This window comes from Carassius gibelio, chromosome B7 (assembly GCF_023724105.1).
Source record: "Carassius gibelio isolate Cgi1373 ecotype wild population from Czech Republic chromosome B7, carGib1.2-hapl.c, whole genome shotgun sequence".
In the NCBI taxonomy this organism is placed as follows: domain Eukaryota; kingdom Metazoa; phylum Chordata; class Actinopteri; order Cypriniformes; family Cyprinidae; genus Carassius; species Carassius gibelio.
This window is the reverse complement of record NC_068402.1, coordinates 38,842,522-38,858,136: the sequence shown is the minus strand read 5'-3', so window position 1 is coordinate 38,858,136 and position 15,615 is coordinate 38,842,522. Positions and strand designations below refer to the sequence as shown.

The 15,615-nt window shown below is 35.7% G+C and overlaps 2 protein-coding genes across 2 annotated transcripts; both read right to left on the bottom strand.

The window, feature by feature from the left end:
- Positions 1–6,686: 6,686 nt before the first annotated feature.
- On the bottom strand, positions 6,687–8,121 carry LOC127961560 (PWWP domain-containing DNA repair factor 3A-like). Its single transcript, XM_052560745.1, has 3 exons — positions 7,244–8,121; positions 6,945–7,033; positions 6,687–6,824 (listed from the first exon to the last, which is right to left on the bottom strand). Exons 1-3 carry the CDS (start codon positions 7,304–7,306, stop codon positions 6,734–6,736), a joined length of 243 nt encoding a protein of 80 aa, XP_052416705.1. The 5' UTR covers positions 7,307–8,121; the 3' UTR covers positions 6,687–6,733.
- Positions 8,122–11,076: 2,955 nt separating this feature from the next.
- Positions 11,077–12,641, bottom strand: LOC127961561 (PWWP domain-containing DNA repair factor 3A-like). Its single transcript, XM_052560746.1, has 3 exons — positions 11,935–12,641; positions 11,636–11,724; positions 11,077–11,515 (listed from the first exon to the last, which is right to left on the bottom strand). The coding sequence occupies exons 1-3, from the start codon at positions 11,995–11,997 to the stop codon at positions 11,425–11,427; spliced, it is 243 nt and encodes an 80-aa protein (XP_052416706.1). The 5' UTR covers positions 11,998–12,641; the 3' UTR covers positions 11,077–11,424.
- Between the last annotated feature and the right edge of the window lie 2,974 nt (positions 12,642–15,615).

Here is a 15,615-nt window from a genome sequence, read left to right as displayed (position 1 = left end):
CCTTTTTGACCCAGCGCTGGGTTGTCAAAATAACCCAAATTGGGTTGTTTTCAACCCAGCAGTTTTGTATATCTTAAATTCACATATAAATAATGAAAAAGATAAATGTTTTATATACATTTCTTACTTTTTAAAGTGATTCTAAAAGTGATATTCTTTGTATGTTTTGTGATCATATTAAAGTAAATTTAGGAGAAAGTGTGATGTACAAAGTGCTTGAAGAAGCTTCAGTTTTTGACGTCTTGTTCAGAAGTGAGAACGAGCTGCTCTTGACTGGTTTCTGGTTGTCAGTTTTCCACTGATTATCAGTTTTATCTGCTGGTTTGCGCTCAGTGTGGTTATAGTTATCATCTCAGCTCTGACTGTGGTTTCACTAATAGATCTTTATCATAAGAATCTGAAAATACATAAATGCATGTTAATTCTGCTGCAGGTCTATTACATTAACATGATCTTTTCTAAAATAACTTTCAGATCACACTTGATTTTAAGGTTCAGTTCTCACTATTAACTAACTATGAACAATGAATTTTGCCTCCATAAACTTCTAATTACTGCTTATTAATAGATTATAAGGTAGCTGTTTATGCAGTGGTCAGGATTAGGGATGTAGAATATGGTCATGCAGGAAATATGTGCTTTATACAGTAAGTACTAATAAGCCAATATTCAATTAATATGCATGATAATAATGAAACTAATAAATAGTGAGAATCAGTCCTTATAATAAAGTGTATTATAATATGTATTTTTTTTCTCCTAAATATATTCATTTAATAATGTATCTGCTCACATCAAGACAACTGTTAACTGTTTTAATTCCAGAACTAAAAAAAAAAAAACAGTAGAATGAAAAAGAAAGGATAAAAAAACTTGTATTCGCTTTCCTTTAACTTCCATCTTCTTTTCTGTCTATTCTCTCCAAGCTTGTATTCTTCCTCACTCCTGGTTGTTCTCACTTATAGCTCTGATATCAGTGTCTGTGTGGGGCCTTGCTTAAATGTGCTCTAATCATTTCTATCCACTTAAAGTTTTACACTTAAAACTGATTACTCACATCACAGGAGACTCAAGTCATTTCAGTGGCCATGTATCAGGTATATAAAGCTCTGGATGAGCAGCTGAATGTTACATCCATCAATAGAGCTGAAGGTACATGTGAACACAATCAGAGCTGTAGATTTAGCTAGGGCTGATGCAGACATGACTCTACTAACTTACTGAAAACATTAAATGTTTCATTAGTAATAACCTGTTACTCAGAATAAAACTAAAATTTTAACAAATCTACACTGGATTCATAGAGGTGCTACAAAATTTGTTTACTTCATTTGCTTGTGTTAATACTTTAACAGTTATGGAGATTATTCATGCCTCTTACTAAAACAGCCGGAGCTCATCTGAGAGATAAGATCAAACCAGCAGATAAACCAACAACCAGAAACCACTAGTAGAAAAACAGGAAGAAAGAGCAAAGACACACAGATAGCATGACAGATGAAATCAACCGAGATTGGAAACGTTCTTATGTCATGAGGACAGTGCTGTAGAAATCTCCTGAATATATCTGGGTAAGACAAAATTGTTGTTTTCACTTGAAGTCATTAAATATGAAAAGACATACAATAGATTTAATGCATAACTCTTTTGTTGTTGTATGTTAAGGTAAAATTATGAGATTTGTATCTACTGAAAGTTGCTCAGCACTTATTCTGCACAAATACAATTTTTCACGTTACTTAATTACATATTTTCAGATGGAAATCGTGAATACATCAAACAGTGTCTATGACATGGAAAATTATACATATAACTGGGAGCTTAGAGCTGAACAGCTTGAGATTAATGTCAGATTGTCCATCTTCATCTTCATTAGTGCGTGTGCAGGTCTACCAGCTCTTGTTTGGTCTGTCAGTGATCTAATTCATCACAAAAAGAATGGACACCGGATTTCAGTCTTCATCATCCTCCTCCTCCTCACTGACTTTATTGATCTATTCTTGAGTCCCTACATACTGATAAAAGAACTCTCAAATGCGTTCTCCTGGTACATGGACTGGACAGATAGGGTTTTGTGGGGTCTATGGTGGTCATTGAAAGACTGTGGTCTACTCTTAAACCAGCTGGTGGCTCTAGAGGGAATTCTCTCAGTGAAATATCCACTGTACACTGCTTCTGTTTTCTCTTCACCATGTTTTATCATTTTCTACATACTTGTGTTTATGTGTATCATTATTGGGGACATGATTTTTTATAGTTATAATATATATGTTTTCAGTTATAATATATATATTTTTCTTGTTCTTTTTATGTTCATTGTGTCAGTGATCACATGGATAATATCTTGTGGAGCTTCATGTTCTGCTGAAAATCACTCTCACACATCCAGAAAACCAGATCGTCATATTTTATTTATTTTCATATTCAATCTGCTGGTGATTTATCTGCCCTATTCTGTATTCAGTTTATTAATTTACTCAAGTCCATTATACAGTGGGCTTCTTCCTGTTTTTGGAATTCCTATCTTCCTGTTGAGTGTGAGTCTGATTTCAGATCCTCTTCTGTGTGTGCTGGTCTGCAGAAAGAGTCTCAGAATACAAACATCACTAAAACCAGAAGAGACTAGTTTAGTCTGAGGAGGTCTGGGAAGATGAGCTGGATGTGATGCAATAATGCTTTGCCTCTAAATATGGCTGTATTAAAATTATTAAAAAGTAATAAAAATGTTATTGGTCTTAATAGAGCAAGAATCAGAAATGAACTTTATCTACAGTCCGAAAGCAACATAAATATTTTACCTTTTATAAGGCTCTTTAATTTTATTGTATACCGGCCAGTCAAATAGTGTTTTCTGTAATGTCATGGAAATCTACAATTCACATATAAATGATCAAAAATATAAATGTTTCATGTTTTATATACATTTCTGACCTTTTAAAGTGATTTTAAAGTGATATTCTCTGTATATTTTGTGATCATATTAAAGTAAATATTATGTTAGTTTTAGAAATGAGAGGTTGCTCAATTCCCTAAATTTTAATCATTTAATTGATAGGTATGAAGATAATTGCTATATAAACAGTAAATTAATTGTAGTTTATATTTGTTTTAATTTGTACAATATGAATCAAGATTACACTTTGTAGAAAAAAGTAAATGCGAACATCCAGCCGTGAATATTTAATGGTTACTGGAGCAAAAGCATGTCGTACAAATCCTAACGAATTAACCACCAATTTGCCAAAACATAAAACATTTACAAATCGAGATTGTTTTGGAGAAAGTGTGATGTACAAAGTTGCTCTTCACTGGTTTCTGGTTGTCAGTTTTCCACTGATTATCAGTTTTATCTGCTGGTTTGTGCTCAGTCTGGTTATAGTTATCACCTCAGCTCTGACGGTGGTTTCACTAATAGATCTTTATCATTAGAATCTGAAAATACATAAATGCATGTTAATTCTGCTGCAGGTCTGTGACTATTACATTAACATGATCTTTTCTAAAATAACTCTTTGGTCACAATTCAATTCAATTCAAGTTTATATAGCACTTTTTACAATACAAATTGTTACAAAGCAACTTTACAGAAAATTATGTTTCTACAATATTTAGTAGTAGCTTATAAGTGGTGACTGTCAGTTTGTGCACGTTTGACAGGATTTTTAGAAAAATTTATACAAGACGAAGTCAGCCATACAATGAACATTATTAATATTATTAATTAATGATAATTATATGATGAAGTCACAGCAATGTTTGTTAGTTCTGTTTGTTGATTCAGGGTTAGCATCATCTGGGGTCCTCTGATGGTCAGCATCATCTCTTCTCAGGTTTTCTGGATCCAGACTGGAGCTTGTGTAAATCCTAGTTACCACGGGATGAAGATCCCAGCAGAAACAGAGAGACAAAAGAGACATCATTAGCATAGCTGCTGATCCAACAAAGTAAAATTAGTTTAACCCAAGCTAATGAATAAGAATGCACATTTGATCAGATGCAACTACACTCACAATTTAAGAGATACATTATTCGAATGCTTGGTGAAAGAGATGTGTTTTTAATCTAGATTTAAACAGAGAGAGTGTGTCTGATCCACGAACATTATCAGGAAGGCTATTCCAGAGTTTGGGAGCCAAATGTGAGAAAGCTCTACCTCCTTTAGTGGACTTTGCTATCCTAGGAACTACCAAAAGTCCAGCGTTTTGTGACCTTAGGGTGCATGATGGGTTGTAGCGTGGTAGAAGGCTAGTTAGGTACGCAGGAGCTAAACCATTTAGACTGCAAAATTGTATGGAGCCAAAAGAGTCTCAATAAAGATAAATGCACACACTACATTCACATATGCACACATAGAATTCATACATGCACACACATGATTCATAAATACACACAGAGGATACACAAATGTGCACAAAATTCAGAAATGCACACACAAAATTTAAAAAGCACAGAAGATTCACAAATGCATACAAAATTCAGAAATGCACACACAATTCAGAAATGCAAACAACATTTACAAATGCACTCAAGATTCACAAATGCACAGGACAAGATTCAGAAATGTATTTCTGATGCACACACACATACAGTATTGTTCAAAATAATAGCAGTACAATGTGACTAACCAGAATAATCAAGGTTTTTCGTATATTTTTTTATTGCTACGTGGCAAACAAGTTACCAGTAGGTTCAGTAGATTCTCAGAAAACAAATGAGACCCAGCATTCATGATATGCATGCTCTTAAGGCTGTGCAATTGGGCAATTAGTTGAATAAGTTGAAAGGGGTGTGTTCAAAAAAATAGCAGTGTGGCATTCAATCACTGAGGTCATCAATTTTGTGAAGAAACAGGTGTGAATCAGGTGGCCCCTATTTAAGGATGAAGCCAACACTTGTTGAACATGCATTTGAAAGCTGAGGAAAATGGGTTGTTCAAGACATTGTTCAGAAGAACAGCGTACTTTGATTAAAAAGTTGATTAGAGAGGGGAAAACCTATAAAGAGGTGCAAAAAACGATAGGCTGTTCAGCTAAAATGATCTCCAATGCCTTAAAATGGAGAGCAAAACCAGAGAGACGTGGAAGAAAACGGAAGACAACCATCAAAATGGATAGAAGAATAACCAGAATGGCAAAGGCTCAGCCAATGATCACCTCCAGGATGATCAAAGACAGTCTGGAGTTACCTGTAAGTACTGTGACAGTTAGAAGACGTCTGTGTGAAGCTAATCTATTTTCAAGAATCCCCCGCAAAGTCCCTCTGTTAAAAAAAAGGCATGTGCAGAAGAGGTTACAATTTGCCAAAGAACACATCAACTGGCCTAAAGAGAAATGGAGGAACATTTTGTGGACTGATGAGAGTAAAATTGTTCTTTTTGGGTCCAAGGGCCACAGGCAGTTTGTGAGACGACCCCCAAACTCTGAATTCAAGCCACAGTACACAGTGAAGACAGTGAAGCATGGAGGTGCAAGCATCATGATATGGGCATGTTTCTCCTACTATGGTGTTGGGCCTATTTATCGCATACCAGGGATCATGGATCAGTTTGCATATGTTAAAATACTTGAAGAGGTCATGTTGCCCTATGCTGAAGAGGACATGCCCTTGAAATGGTTGTTTCAACAAGACAATGACCCAAAACACACTAGTAAACGGGCAAAGTCTTGGTTCCAAACCAACAAAATTAATGTTATGGAGTATGAATGTATTTTTGATTCAAATTAACTGAGCACCTGTGGCAGTGCGATTTGTAGTTGTAGAGAAAAGCCACACATGTGTATCAGTAAATTTGAAGTCACAGAGTGAAATGTTTTAAGAGTTGCAAACCTGTAGCCTTTTTTTCTCTCCCACAAACACAACACAACAGTTACACCTTCTCAAATTCTTCATTGCAGGTGCACAAATCCTATTCTACAAATCACACATTTAGAAACTCATACGCTCACATTTTTGAAACAATTGCTGCAGTGAATGTGGTGCAAAACGCATTTACACACCCGCATCAAGAAATGTGCAGTCGTGGAGAAATGTTGAACATCCGCAAATCAGTACGTGAATTCATCAAATGAGAATTGCACACTTGTAGAATATTTTCTCAGAAATGTCTTGTATATTTTTCTAACACAAACACAAAGTACATAACTACAGCTTCTTGAATCTGCTGCGATGAAGCTCAAACACTGTTTTTTCGCTTTCAAGCGACAAGTTTCGCGCTCTCCCTTTTGCACCGAGATATTTGGTTCAAAAGTGATTTGTGCATCTGTGGGACTGTTTAGAGATTACAGAATTTCAGCCAATCAGAAGAGCTACTGAGCCAGTAGATATACGCCCCAAGCAGTTTTACGCCCCTGTTGTTCCTCATGCGTCCAGTAGGGGGAGGCTGCAGACCTATGACCTACTGTAAAATGTATTATTTATATATATTTATAAACTGTTTTTATATACAGAGATTGACTGATATATGATGTTGTGAATTTATATTAAGTTATATTTAGATATTAACCATATTCAGGCCATTAGACATACAGTACTGTGTAATCATATGGATCCTAAATTAAATATTTGCTTTACAATTCACAATTGCTCGTTATACAGCAACAGAACATGTTCTACATAGCATTTTATGAAGACCAACAAAATTTAACAATTTTCTAAAGTTCCAAGGGTCATTTAAAAGAAAGACAATATTGTTGTTCACAAAAAAAAATTATTAACACCATGACTTGGTTATTTCTTAACAGCATGACTCCTGTAGATGACTCTCCAATGGTTTGCCACTCTTCTTTAATTGTTTCTTTATCCTGCGGTCAAAGTGATCCCACTCACTGATAAAAATAAATAAAAAAGCAAAAGTTGCATAGTGGTAGAAAACAATGGTTATTTATAAATAATGGCAGGATGTCATGTTTCAATTTTTTTTTTCCTTTATAGGATCCTTACAGTACCTTGCGTCAATGACAGGTCCTCGAAGGAATTTCTCCTCAGCCTCCAAGATGGACACATCTTTCACAACAGCAAGAGCACAGATGATGGACTACCAGAGAAAGATTTATCACAGCCCAAATAAGCCAAGCATCATTTTGCTTTTTTTTTTTTTTACAACAAAATCCAAAGTTCCTTTTCTATATTAAGCACAAAACTATTATTTTATAGAAATTATCTTACATTATGGATAAACTATTTGACATTAAAAACAATGTGAATATGACACCATGCAGAGCACAACTAACACACAAGACCATACCTCTGGAAAAGGGACATCCATAATGAATCGGATCTGGTCACTGGGTGTGTGTAGGTGTGCCATCCAAAATTGAAGTCATCTGAGTGTAGATAACATCAATTCGCTCCTGATCTTCAATGAACAATATTGATGGAACACTTGGAAAAAGTGTCAAGTCACTTTGATTGTTTTTTTTTTTTTTTGTCCATTGATGATAGACTGTGGTTAGTTAAGTTTGAGTCAGACAGAACATCTGACTCAATCAAGTACTTTTGCCTCTCGAAATAAACTGATCCATCTTTTGAATTGATATCGCTATTCTTTCTTATTTAATTGATCAATCTTTTATAAATAATAAATGTTGCATCATTACACAATACAATCAACAACAAGTACTTTAGCAGATTATTTAACATACCTCATCCGTATCGCTTCAAGAAGGTCTGCTGCTATCATACATATAGATATGGTCTGCTGTTCTTATAAATGACTGGGCTCATATACTAATATACTGCCTTCCCCTACTGGACGCATGAGGAACAACAGGGGCGTAAAACTGCTTGGGGCGTATATCTACTGGCTCAGTAGCTCTTCTGATTGGCTGAAATTCTGTAATCTCTAAACAGTCCCGCCCACTACCTCTACAGATGCACAAATCACTTTTGAACCAAATATCTCGGTGCAAAAGGGAGAGCGCGAAACTTGTCGCTTGAAAGCGAAAAAACAGTGTTTGAGCTTCATCGCAGCAGATTCAAGAAGCTGTAGTTATGTACTTTGTGTTTGTGTTAGAAAAATATACAAGACATTTCTGAGAAAATATTCTACAAGTGTGCAATTCTCATTTGATGAATTCACGTACTGATTTGCGGATGTTCAACATTTCTCCACGACTGCACATTTCTTGATGCGGGTGTGTAAATGTGTTTTGCACCACATTCACTGCAGCAATTGTTTCAAAAATGTGAGCGTACGAGTTTCTAAATGTGTGATTTGTAGAATAGGATTTGTGCACCTGCAATGAAGAATTTGAGAAGGTGTAACTGTTGTGTTGTGTTTGTGGGAGAGAAAAAAAGGCTACAGGTTTGCAACTCTTAAAACATTTCACTCTGTGACTTCAAATTTACTGATACACATGTGTGGCTTTTCTCTACAACTACAAATCGCACTGCCACAGGTGCTCAGTTAATTTGAATCAAAAATACCTTCATAGGTTCGACTCATTTTTGTAACACTGTATCCGTGCTGTATCTGTATCTGTATCTGTATCTGTATCTGTATCTGTATCTGTATCCGTGCTGTATCTGTATCTGTGCTGTATCTGTATCTGTATCTGTATCTGTATCTGTATCTGTGCTGTATCTGTATCTGTGCTGTATCTGTATCTGTATCTGTATCTGTATCTGTGCTGTATCTGTATCTGTATCTGTATCTGTATCTGTATCTGTGCTGTATCTGTATCTGTATCTGTATCTGTATCTGTGCTGTATCTGTATCTGTGCTGTATCTGTATCTGTATCTGTATCTGTGCTGTATCTGTGCTGTATCTGTATCTGTATCTGTATCTGTATCTGTGCTGTATCTGTATCTGTATCTGTATCTGTATCTGTGCTGTATCTGTATCTGTATCTGTATCTGTATCTGTGCTGTATCTGTATCTGTGCTGTATCTGTATCTGTATCTGTGCTGTATCTGTATCTGTATCTGTATCTGTATCTGTATCTGTGCTGTATCTGTATCTGTATCTGTATCTGTATCTGTGCTGTATCTGTATCTGTGCTGTATCTGTATCTGTATCTGTGCTGTATCTGTGCTGTATCTGTATCTGTATCTGTATCTGTATCTGTGCTGTATCTGTATCTGTATCTGTATCTGTATCTGTATCTGTGCTGTATCTGTGCTGTATCTGTATCTGTATCTGTATCTGTGCTGTATCTGTATCTGTATCTGTGCTGTATCTGTGCTGTATCTGTATCTGTATCTGTATCTGTATCTGTATCTGTGCTGTATCTGTGCTGTATCTGTATCTGTATCTGTATCTGTATCTGTGCTGTATCTGTATCTGTATCTGTATCTGTGCTGTATCTGTGCTGTATCTGTATCTGTATCTGTATCTGTATCTGTGCTGTATCTGTATCTGTATCTGTATCTGTGCTGTATCTGTGCTGTATCTGTATCTGTATCTGTATCTGTATCTGTATCTGTATCTGTATCTGTATCCGTGCTGTATCTGTATCTGTGCTGTATCTGTATCTGTATCTGTATCTGTATCTGTATCTGTGCTGTATCTGTATCTGTATCTGTATCTGTATCTGTGCTGTATCTGTATCTGTATCTGTGCTGTATCTGTATCCGTGCTGTATCTGTATCTGTGCTGTATCTGTATCTGTATATGTATATGTATCTGTATCTGTATCTGTATCTGTATCTGTGCTGTATCTGTATCTGTGCTGTATCTGTATCTGTATCTGTGCTGTATCTGTATCCGTGCTGTATCTGTATCTGTGCTGTATCTGTATCTGTGCTGTATCTGTATCCGTGCTGTATCTGTATCTGTATCTGTGCTGTATCTGTATCTGTGTCTGTGCTGTATCTGTATCTGTATCCGTGCTGTATCTGTTTCTGTGCTGTATCTGTTTCTATTTCTCTTTCTGTATCTGTATATGTATCTGTATCTGTGTCTGTGCTGTATCTGTATCTTTGCTGTATCTGTATCTGTGCTGTATCTGTATATGTATATGTATATGTATATGTATCTGTATCTGTATATGTATCTGTATCTGTATCTGTGCTGTATCTGTATCTGTATCTGTGTCTGTGCTGTATCTGTATCTTTGCTGTATCTGTATCTGTGCTGTATATGTATATGTATATGTATATGTATATGTATCTGTATCTGTATCTGTATCTGTATATGTATCTGTGTCTGTGCTGTATCTGTATCTTTGCTGTATCTGTATCTGTGCTGTATCTGTATATGTATCTGTATCTGTATCTGTGCTGTATCTGTATCTTTGCTGTATTTGTATCTGTATCTGTGCTGTATTGATTGATTGATTGATAATGTTTATTTCATTCATGGATATTTTTTATTTCCGACCAAACGTACTTCATCATCCTCATATACATAATTTATGAAATCATGATGAAAAGGAGGCAGGGTGAAGAATATCTTATATTTCCTGCTATGAAGGTATTTTTGATTCAAATTAACTGAGCACCTGTGGCAGTGCGATTTGTAGTTGTAGAGAAAAGCCACACATGTGTATCAGTAAATTTGAAGTCACAGAGTGAAATGTTTTAAGAGTTGCAAACCTGTAGCCTTTTTTTCTCTCCCACTAACACAACACAACAGTTACACCTTCTCAAATTCTTCATTGCAGGTGCACAAATCCTATTCTACAAATCACACATTTAGAAACTCGTACGCTCACATTTTTGAAACAATTGCTGCAGTGAATGTGGTGCAAAACGCATTTACACACCCGCATCAAGAAATGTGCAGTCGTGGAGAAATGTTGAACATCCGCAAATCAGTACGTGAATTCATCAAATGAGAATTGCACACTTGTAGAATATTTTCTCAGAAATGTCTTGTATATTTTTCTAACACAAACACAAAGTACATAACTACAGCTTCTTGAATCTGCTGCGATGAAGCTCAAACACTGTTTTTTCGCTTTCAAGCGACAAGTTTCGCGCTCTCCCTTTTGCACCGAGATATTTGGTTCAAAAGTGATTTGTGCATCTGTGGGACTGTTTAGAGATTACAGAATTTCAGCCAATCAGAAGAGCTACTGAGCCAGTAGATATACGCCCCAAGCAGTTTTACGCCCCTGTTGTTCCTCAGGCTGCAGACCTATGACCTACTGTAAAATGTATTATTTATATATATTTATAAACTGTTTTTATATACAGAGATTGACTGATATATGATGTTGTGAATTTATATTAAGTTATATTTAGATATTAACCATATTCAGGCCATTAGACATACAGTACTGTGTAATCATATGGATCCTAAATTAAATATTTGCTTTACAATTCACAATTGCTCGTTATACAGCAACAGAACATGTTCTACATAGCATTTTATGAAGACCAACAAAATTTAACAATTTTCTAAAGTTCCAAGGGTCATTTAAAAGAAAGACAATATTGTTGTTCACAAAAAAAAATTATTAACACCATGACTTGGTTATTTCTTAACAGCATGACTCCTGTAGATGACTCTCCAATGGTTTGCCACTCTTCTTTAATTGTTTCTTTATCCTGCGGTCAAAGTGATCCCACTCACTGATAAAAATAAATAAAAAAGCAAAAGTTGCATAGTGGTAGAAAACAATGGTTATTTATAAATAATGGCAGGATGTCATGTTTCAATTTTTTTTTTCCTTTATAGGATCCTTACAGTACCTTGCGTCAATGACAGGTCCTCGAAGGAATTTCTCCTCAGCCTCCAAGATGGACACATCTTTCACAACAGCAAGAGCACAGATGATGGACTACCAGAGAAAGATTTATCACAGCCCAAATAAGCCAAGCATCATTTTGCTTTTTTTTTTTTTTACAACAAAATCCAAAGTTCCTTTTCTATATTAAGCACAAAACTATTATTTTATAGAAATTATCTTACATTATGGATAAACTATTTGACATTAAAAACAATGTGAATATGACACCATGCAGAGCACAACTAACACACAAGACCATACCTCTGGAAAAGGGACATCCATAATGAATCGGATCTGGTCACTGGGTGTGTGTAGGTGTGCCATCCAAAATTGAAGTCATCTGAGTGTAGATAACATCAATTCGCTCCTGATCTTCAATGAACAATATTGATGGAACACTTGGAAAAAGTGTCAAGTCACTTTGATTGTTTTTTTTTTTTTTGTCCATTGATGATAGACTGTGGTTAGTTAAGTTTGAGTCAGACAGAACATCTGACTCAATCAAGTACTTTTGCCTCTCGAAATAAACTGATCCATCTTTTGAATTGATATCGCTATTCTTTCTTATTTAATTGATCAATCTTTTATAAATAATAAATGTTGCATCATTACACAATACAATCAACAACAAGTACTTTAGCAGATTATTTAACATACCTCATCCGTATCGCTTCAAGAAGGTCTGCTGCTATCATACATATAGATATGGTCTGCTGTTCTTATAAATGACTGGGCTCATATACTAATATACTGCCTTCCCCTACTGGACGCATGAGGAACAACAGGGGCGTAAAACTGCTTGGGGCGTATATCTACTGGCTCAGTAGCTCTTCTGATTGGCTGAAATTCTGTAATCTCTAAACAGTCCCGCCCACTACCTCTACAGATGCACAAATCACTTTTGAACCAAATATCTCGGTGCAAAAGGGAGAGCGCGAAACTTGTCGCTTGAAAGCGAAAAAACAGTGTTTGAGCTTCATCGCAGCAGATTCAAAGAAGCTGTAGTTATGTACTTTGTGTTTGTGTTAGAAAAATATACAAGACATTTCTGAGAAAATATTCTACAAGTGTGCAATTCTCATTTGATGAATTCACGTACTGATTTGCAGATGTTCAACATTTCTCCACGACTGCACATTTCTTGATGCGGGTGTGTAAATGCGTTTTGCACCACATTCACTGCAGCAATTGTTTCAAAAATGTGAGCGTACGAGTTTCTAAATGTGTGATTTGTAGAATAGGATTTGTGCACCTGCAATGAAGAATTTGAGAAGGTGTAACTGTTGTGTTGTGTTTGTGGGAGAGAAAAAAAGGCTACAGGTTTGCAACTCTTAAAACATTTCACTCTGTGACTTCAAATTTACTGATACACATGTGTGGCTTTTCTCTACAACTACAAATCGCACTGCCACAGGTGCTCAGTTAATTTGAATCAAAAATACCTTCATACCCAGAATCCAACAAGCTGAAGAGTGACTGTGTCTGTGTGAAGATTTCAACCCTGGAACAGTTATAGCTGCATTTTTGATACATTTTAACCATTTGAGCTCTACAGTTGTGTCTTCTTTATGATACAATAATATGAACAATTTTATTTGGTTTCAAGGACAAGAACAAATATGACATGATTCTTCAAATTAATTTCTCAGTTGCAGACTAGGATGTCTGAAATTGACTGACAATAGTCTAATTAACATTAGGTTTTCTTCCCCTTTTTGTACATGTACATCTTCTGTATTAATTTTCAATTTTAGATGGCTTATTTGGTGGCCATTTGTAGACCAAAAAAACAAAAACAAATTGATATTATACTTACAATACTTAATACTTAACATTAAATCATTTTGAACTGTGTTGGGTTGAGAATACAATCCTTCATGTTTTTGTTTATTTAGGGTAAAGATGAAACATAAGTAAGGATTTGTAAAAAAAAAAAAAAAAAAAAAAAAAAAAATTGTGATGAATGAACTGGACTATTGAAACATGGTAACACTTTATGGTAAGGGTACATGAATTATCATGAATTCATGTATAAATTCATGCATGAAATATGCATTAATTCATGCATTACTATCTCATGAATCATCAGGAACTAACACGAGTTCAACGTTTTTCATTCATGACTTCATGGATGAACAACACCTTAATTAAAACATTAACTAAGATGAGTACGTCATCATGAATTATGATTTATTAAGCATGATCATGATGTTTTCTCTGTTCACAAAAAAATTGGTCTTTACCACCCATTGTGGATAAAGCTACAGTTATGGTACATGAATCATCATGAATTCATGCATAAAAAAGCATTAATTCATGCAAGTAAGACTACTCTTCGAATTATTAAAGGGATAATCCAATTTTAAATGAAAATTCACCCTCATGTTGTTTCAAACCTGTATGAATTTCTCTCTTCTGCCAACAGAAAGGAAGATATTTAGAAAAATGTCAGTAACCAGGCAGTTTCTGGTACTATTGACTTCCATAGTAGGAAAATAAATATACGCTGGAAGTCAATGGTACCAGAAACTGTCTGGTTACTGACATTCTTCTAAATATTTTCCTTTCTGTTGGCAGAAGAGAGAAATTCATACAGGTTTGAAACAACATGAGGTTGAGTATACAGTCAGGTCCATAAATATTGGGACATCGACACAATTCTAATCTTTTTGGCTCGATACACCACCACAATGGATTTGAAATTAAACGAACAAGATGTGCTTTAACTGCAGACTTTCAGCTTTAATTTGAGGGTATTTACATCCAAATCAGGTGAACGGTGTAGGAATTACAACAGTTTGTATATGTACATCCCACTTTTTAAGGGACCAAAAGTAATGGGACAGATTAACAATCATAAATCAAACTTTCATTTTTTAATACTTGGTTGCAAATCCTTTGCAGTCAATTACAGCCTGAAGTCTGGAGATCAATTAGACATCAGCGTACGCTGGGTTTCATCCCTGGTGATGCTCTGCCAGGCCTCTACTGCAACTGTCTTCAGTTCCTGCTTGTTCTTGGGGCATTTTCCCTTCAGTTTTGTCTTCAGCAAGTGAAATGCATGCTCAATCGGATTTAGGTCAGGTGATTGACTTGGCCATTGCATAACATTCCACTTCTTTCCCTTAAAAATCTCCTCAACTAAAGTGGTGACTTGGTGCTTTAAAACACTGATGAACAATGTGGCATAACTGTGAAATGACATGAATATGAACATGAAAGTTCAAGCCTTTGCAAACAATGTACTGTGGACACAAATGGACTTTGATCTTAACGTCACTGCTTTATTCTTAAAGGTATAAACCAGTTAAATCAACAGCTGGAAAGAGCTGAGAAGGAATGCAGTACATACACCATGAACTTTATTTTAAGTGCCTGTATATCTGAAAACTCTTTTCACATAAACACATAACACATAAAGCTGTTTTACAAAAAAGAAGAAAAAAAAAGGAAAATATGTTTCACAGACAGCTTGATCTCATTTAGGGTAAGAAGTCACCTTTTAATGTATAGAGTTTTATAAATGAATTACAATTATTGGCTAACAGGGAAACTGGTGCCGAATGTCCTTTAATAAACGACCAAGTAATCCTTTCGTATGCTTGTTTCCAAGCCAGTAGGTCCATTCTAGTAATGCAAGATGCTCTTTCAAAAGCTTGGAAGTTCGGTTTCCCCTCAATCTCCAAATTGTCGATTTATATGTTAACCATGCCCTCTCCAAGTGCTGAGTGTGAGCTCCACTTACAGGATCACAAACCACCTTGAATGATTCACGGTGAAATGCCTGTAGCCCAAATTGGTGAGAGCACCCCTATATGCTCTCCACTCGTCACTAAGGATTAATGTCCCAGGCTGCACATGCTTCACCAATAAGGGAATCAGATGGTGGTGGGACCTCTTCTTGACCAGCCTCAGGATAGGTCTTCGATGCCTTTCTTTTAC

Excerpts from the sequence above, each read along its gene's own strand:
- LOC127961561 (XM_052560746.1), bottom strand. The coding sequence starts at position 11,997 with ATGGCACACCTACACACACCCAGTGACCAGATCCGATTCATTATGGAT. Across the intron at positions 11,725-11,934 it reads TGGATGTCCCTTTTCCAGAG|TCCATCATCTGTGCTCTTGC; the intron begins GTATGGTCTTGT and ends TTTCTCTGGTAG. Across the intron at positions 11,516-11,635 it reads GGACCTGTCATTGACGCAAG|TGAGTGGGATCACTTTGACC; the intron begins GTACTGTAAGGA and ends TATTTTTATCAG.
- LOC127961560 (XM_052560745.1), bottom strand. The coding sequence starts at position 7,306 with ATGGCACACCTACACACACCCAGTGACCAGATCCGATTCATTATGGAT. Across the intron at positions 7,034-7,243 it reads TGGATGTCCCTTTTCCAGAG|TCCATCATCTGTGCTCTTGC; the intron begins GTATGGTCTTGT and ends TTTCTCTGGTAG. Across the intron at positions 6,825-6,944 it reads GGACCTGTCATTGACGCAAG|TGAGTGGGATCACTTTGACC; the intron begins GTACTGTAAGGA and ends TATTTTTATCAG.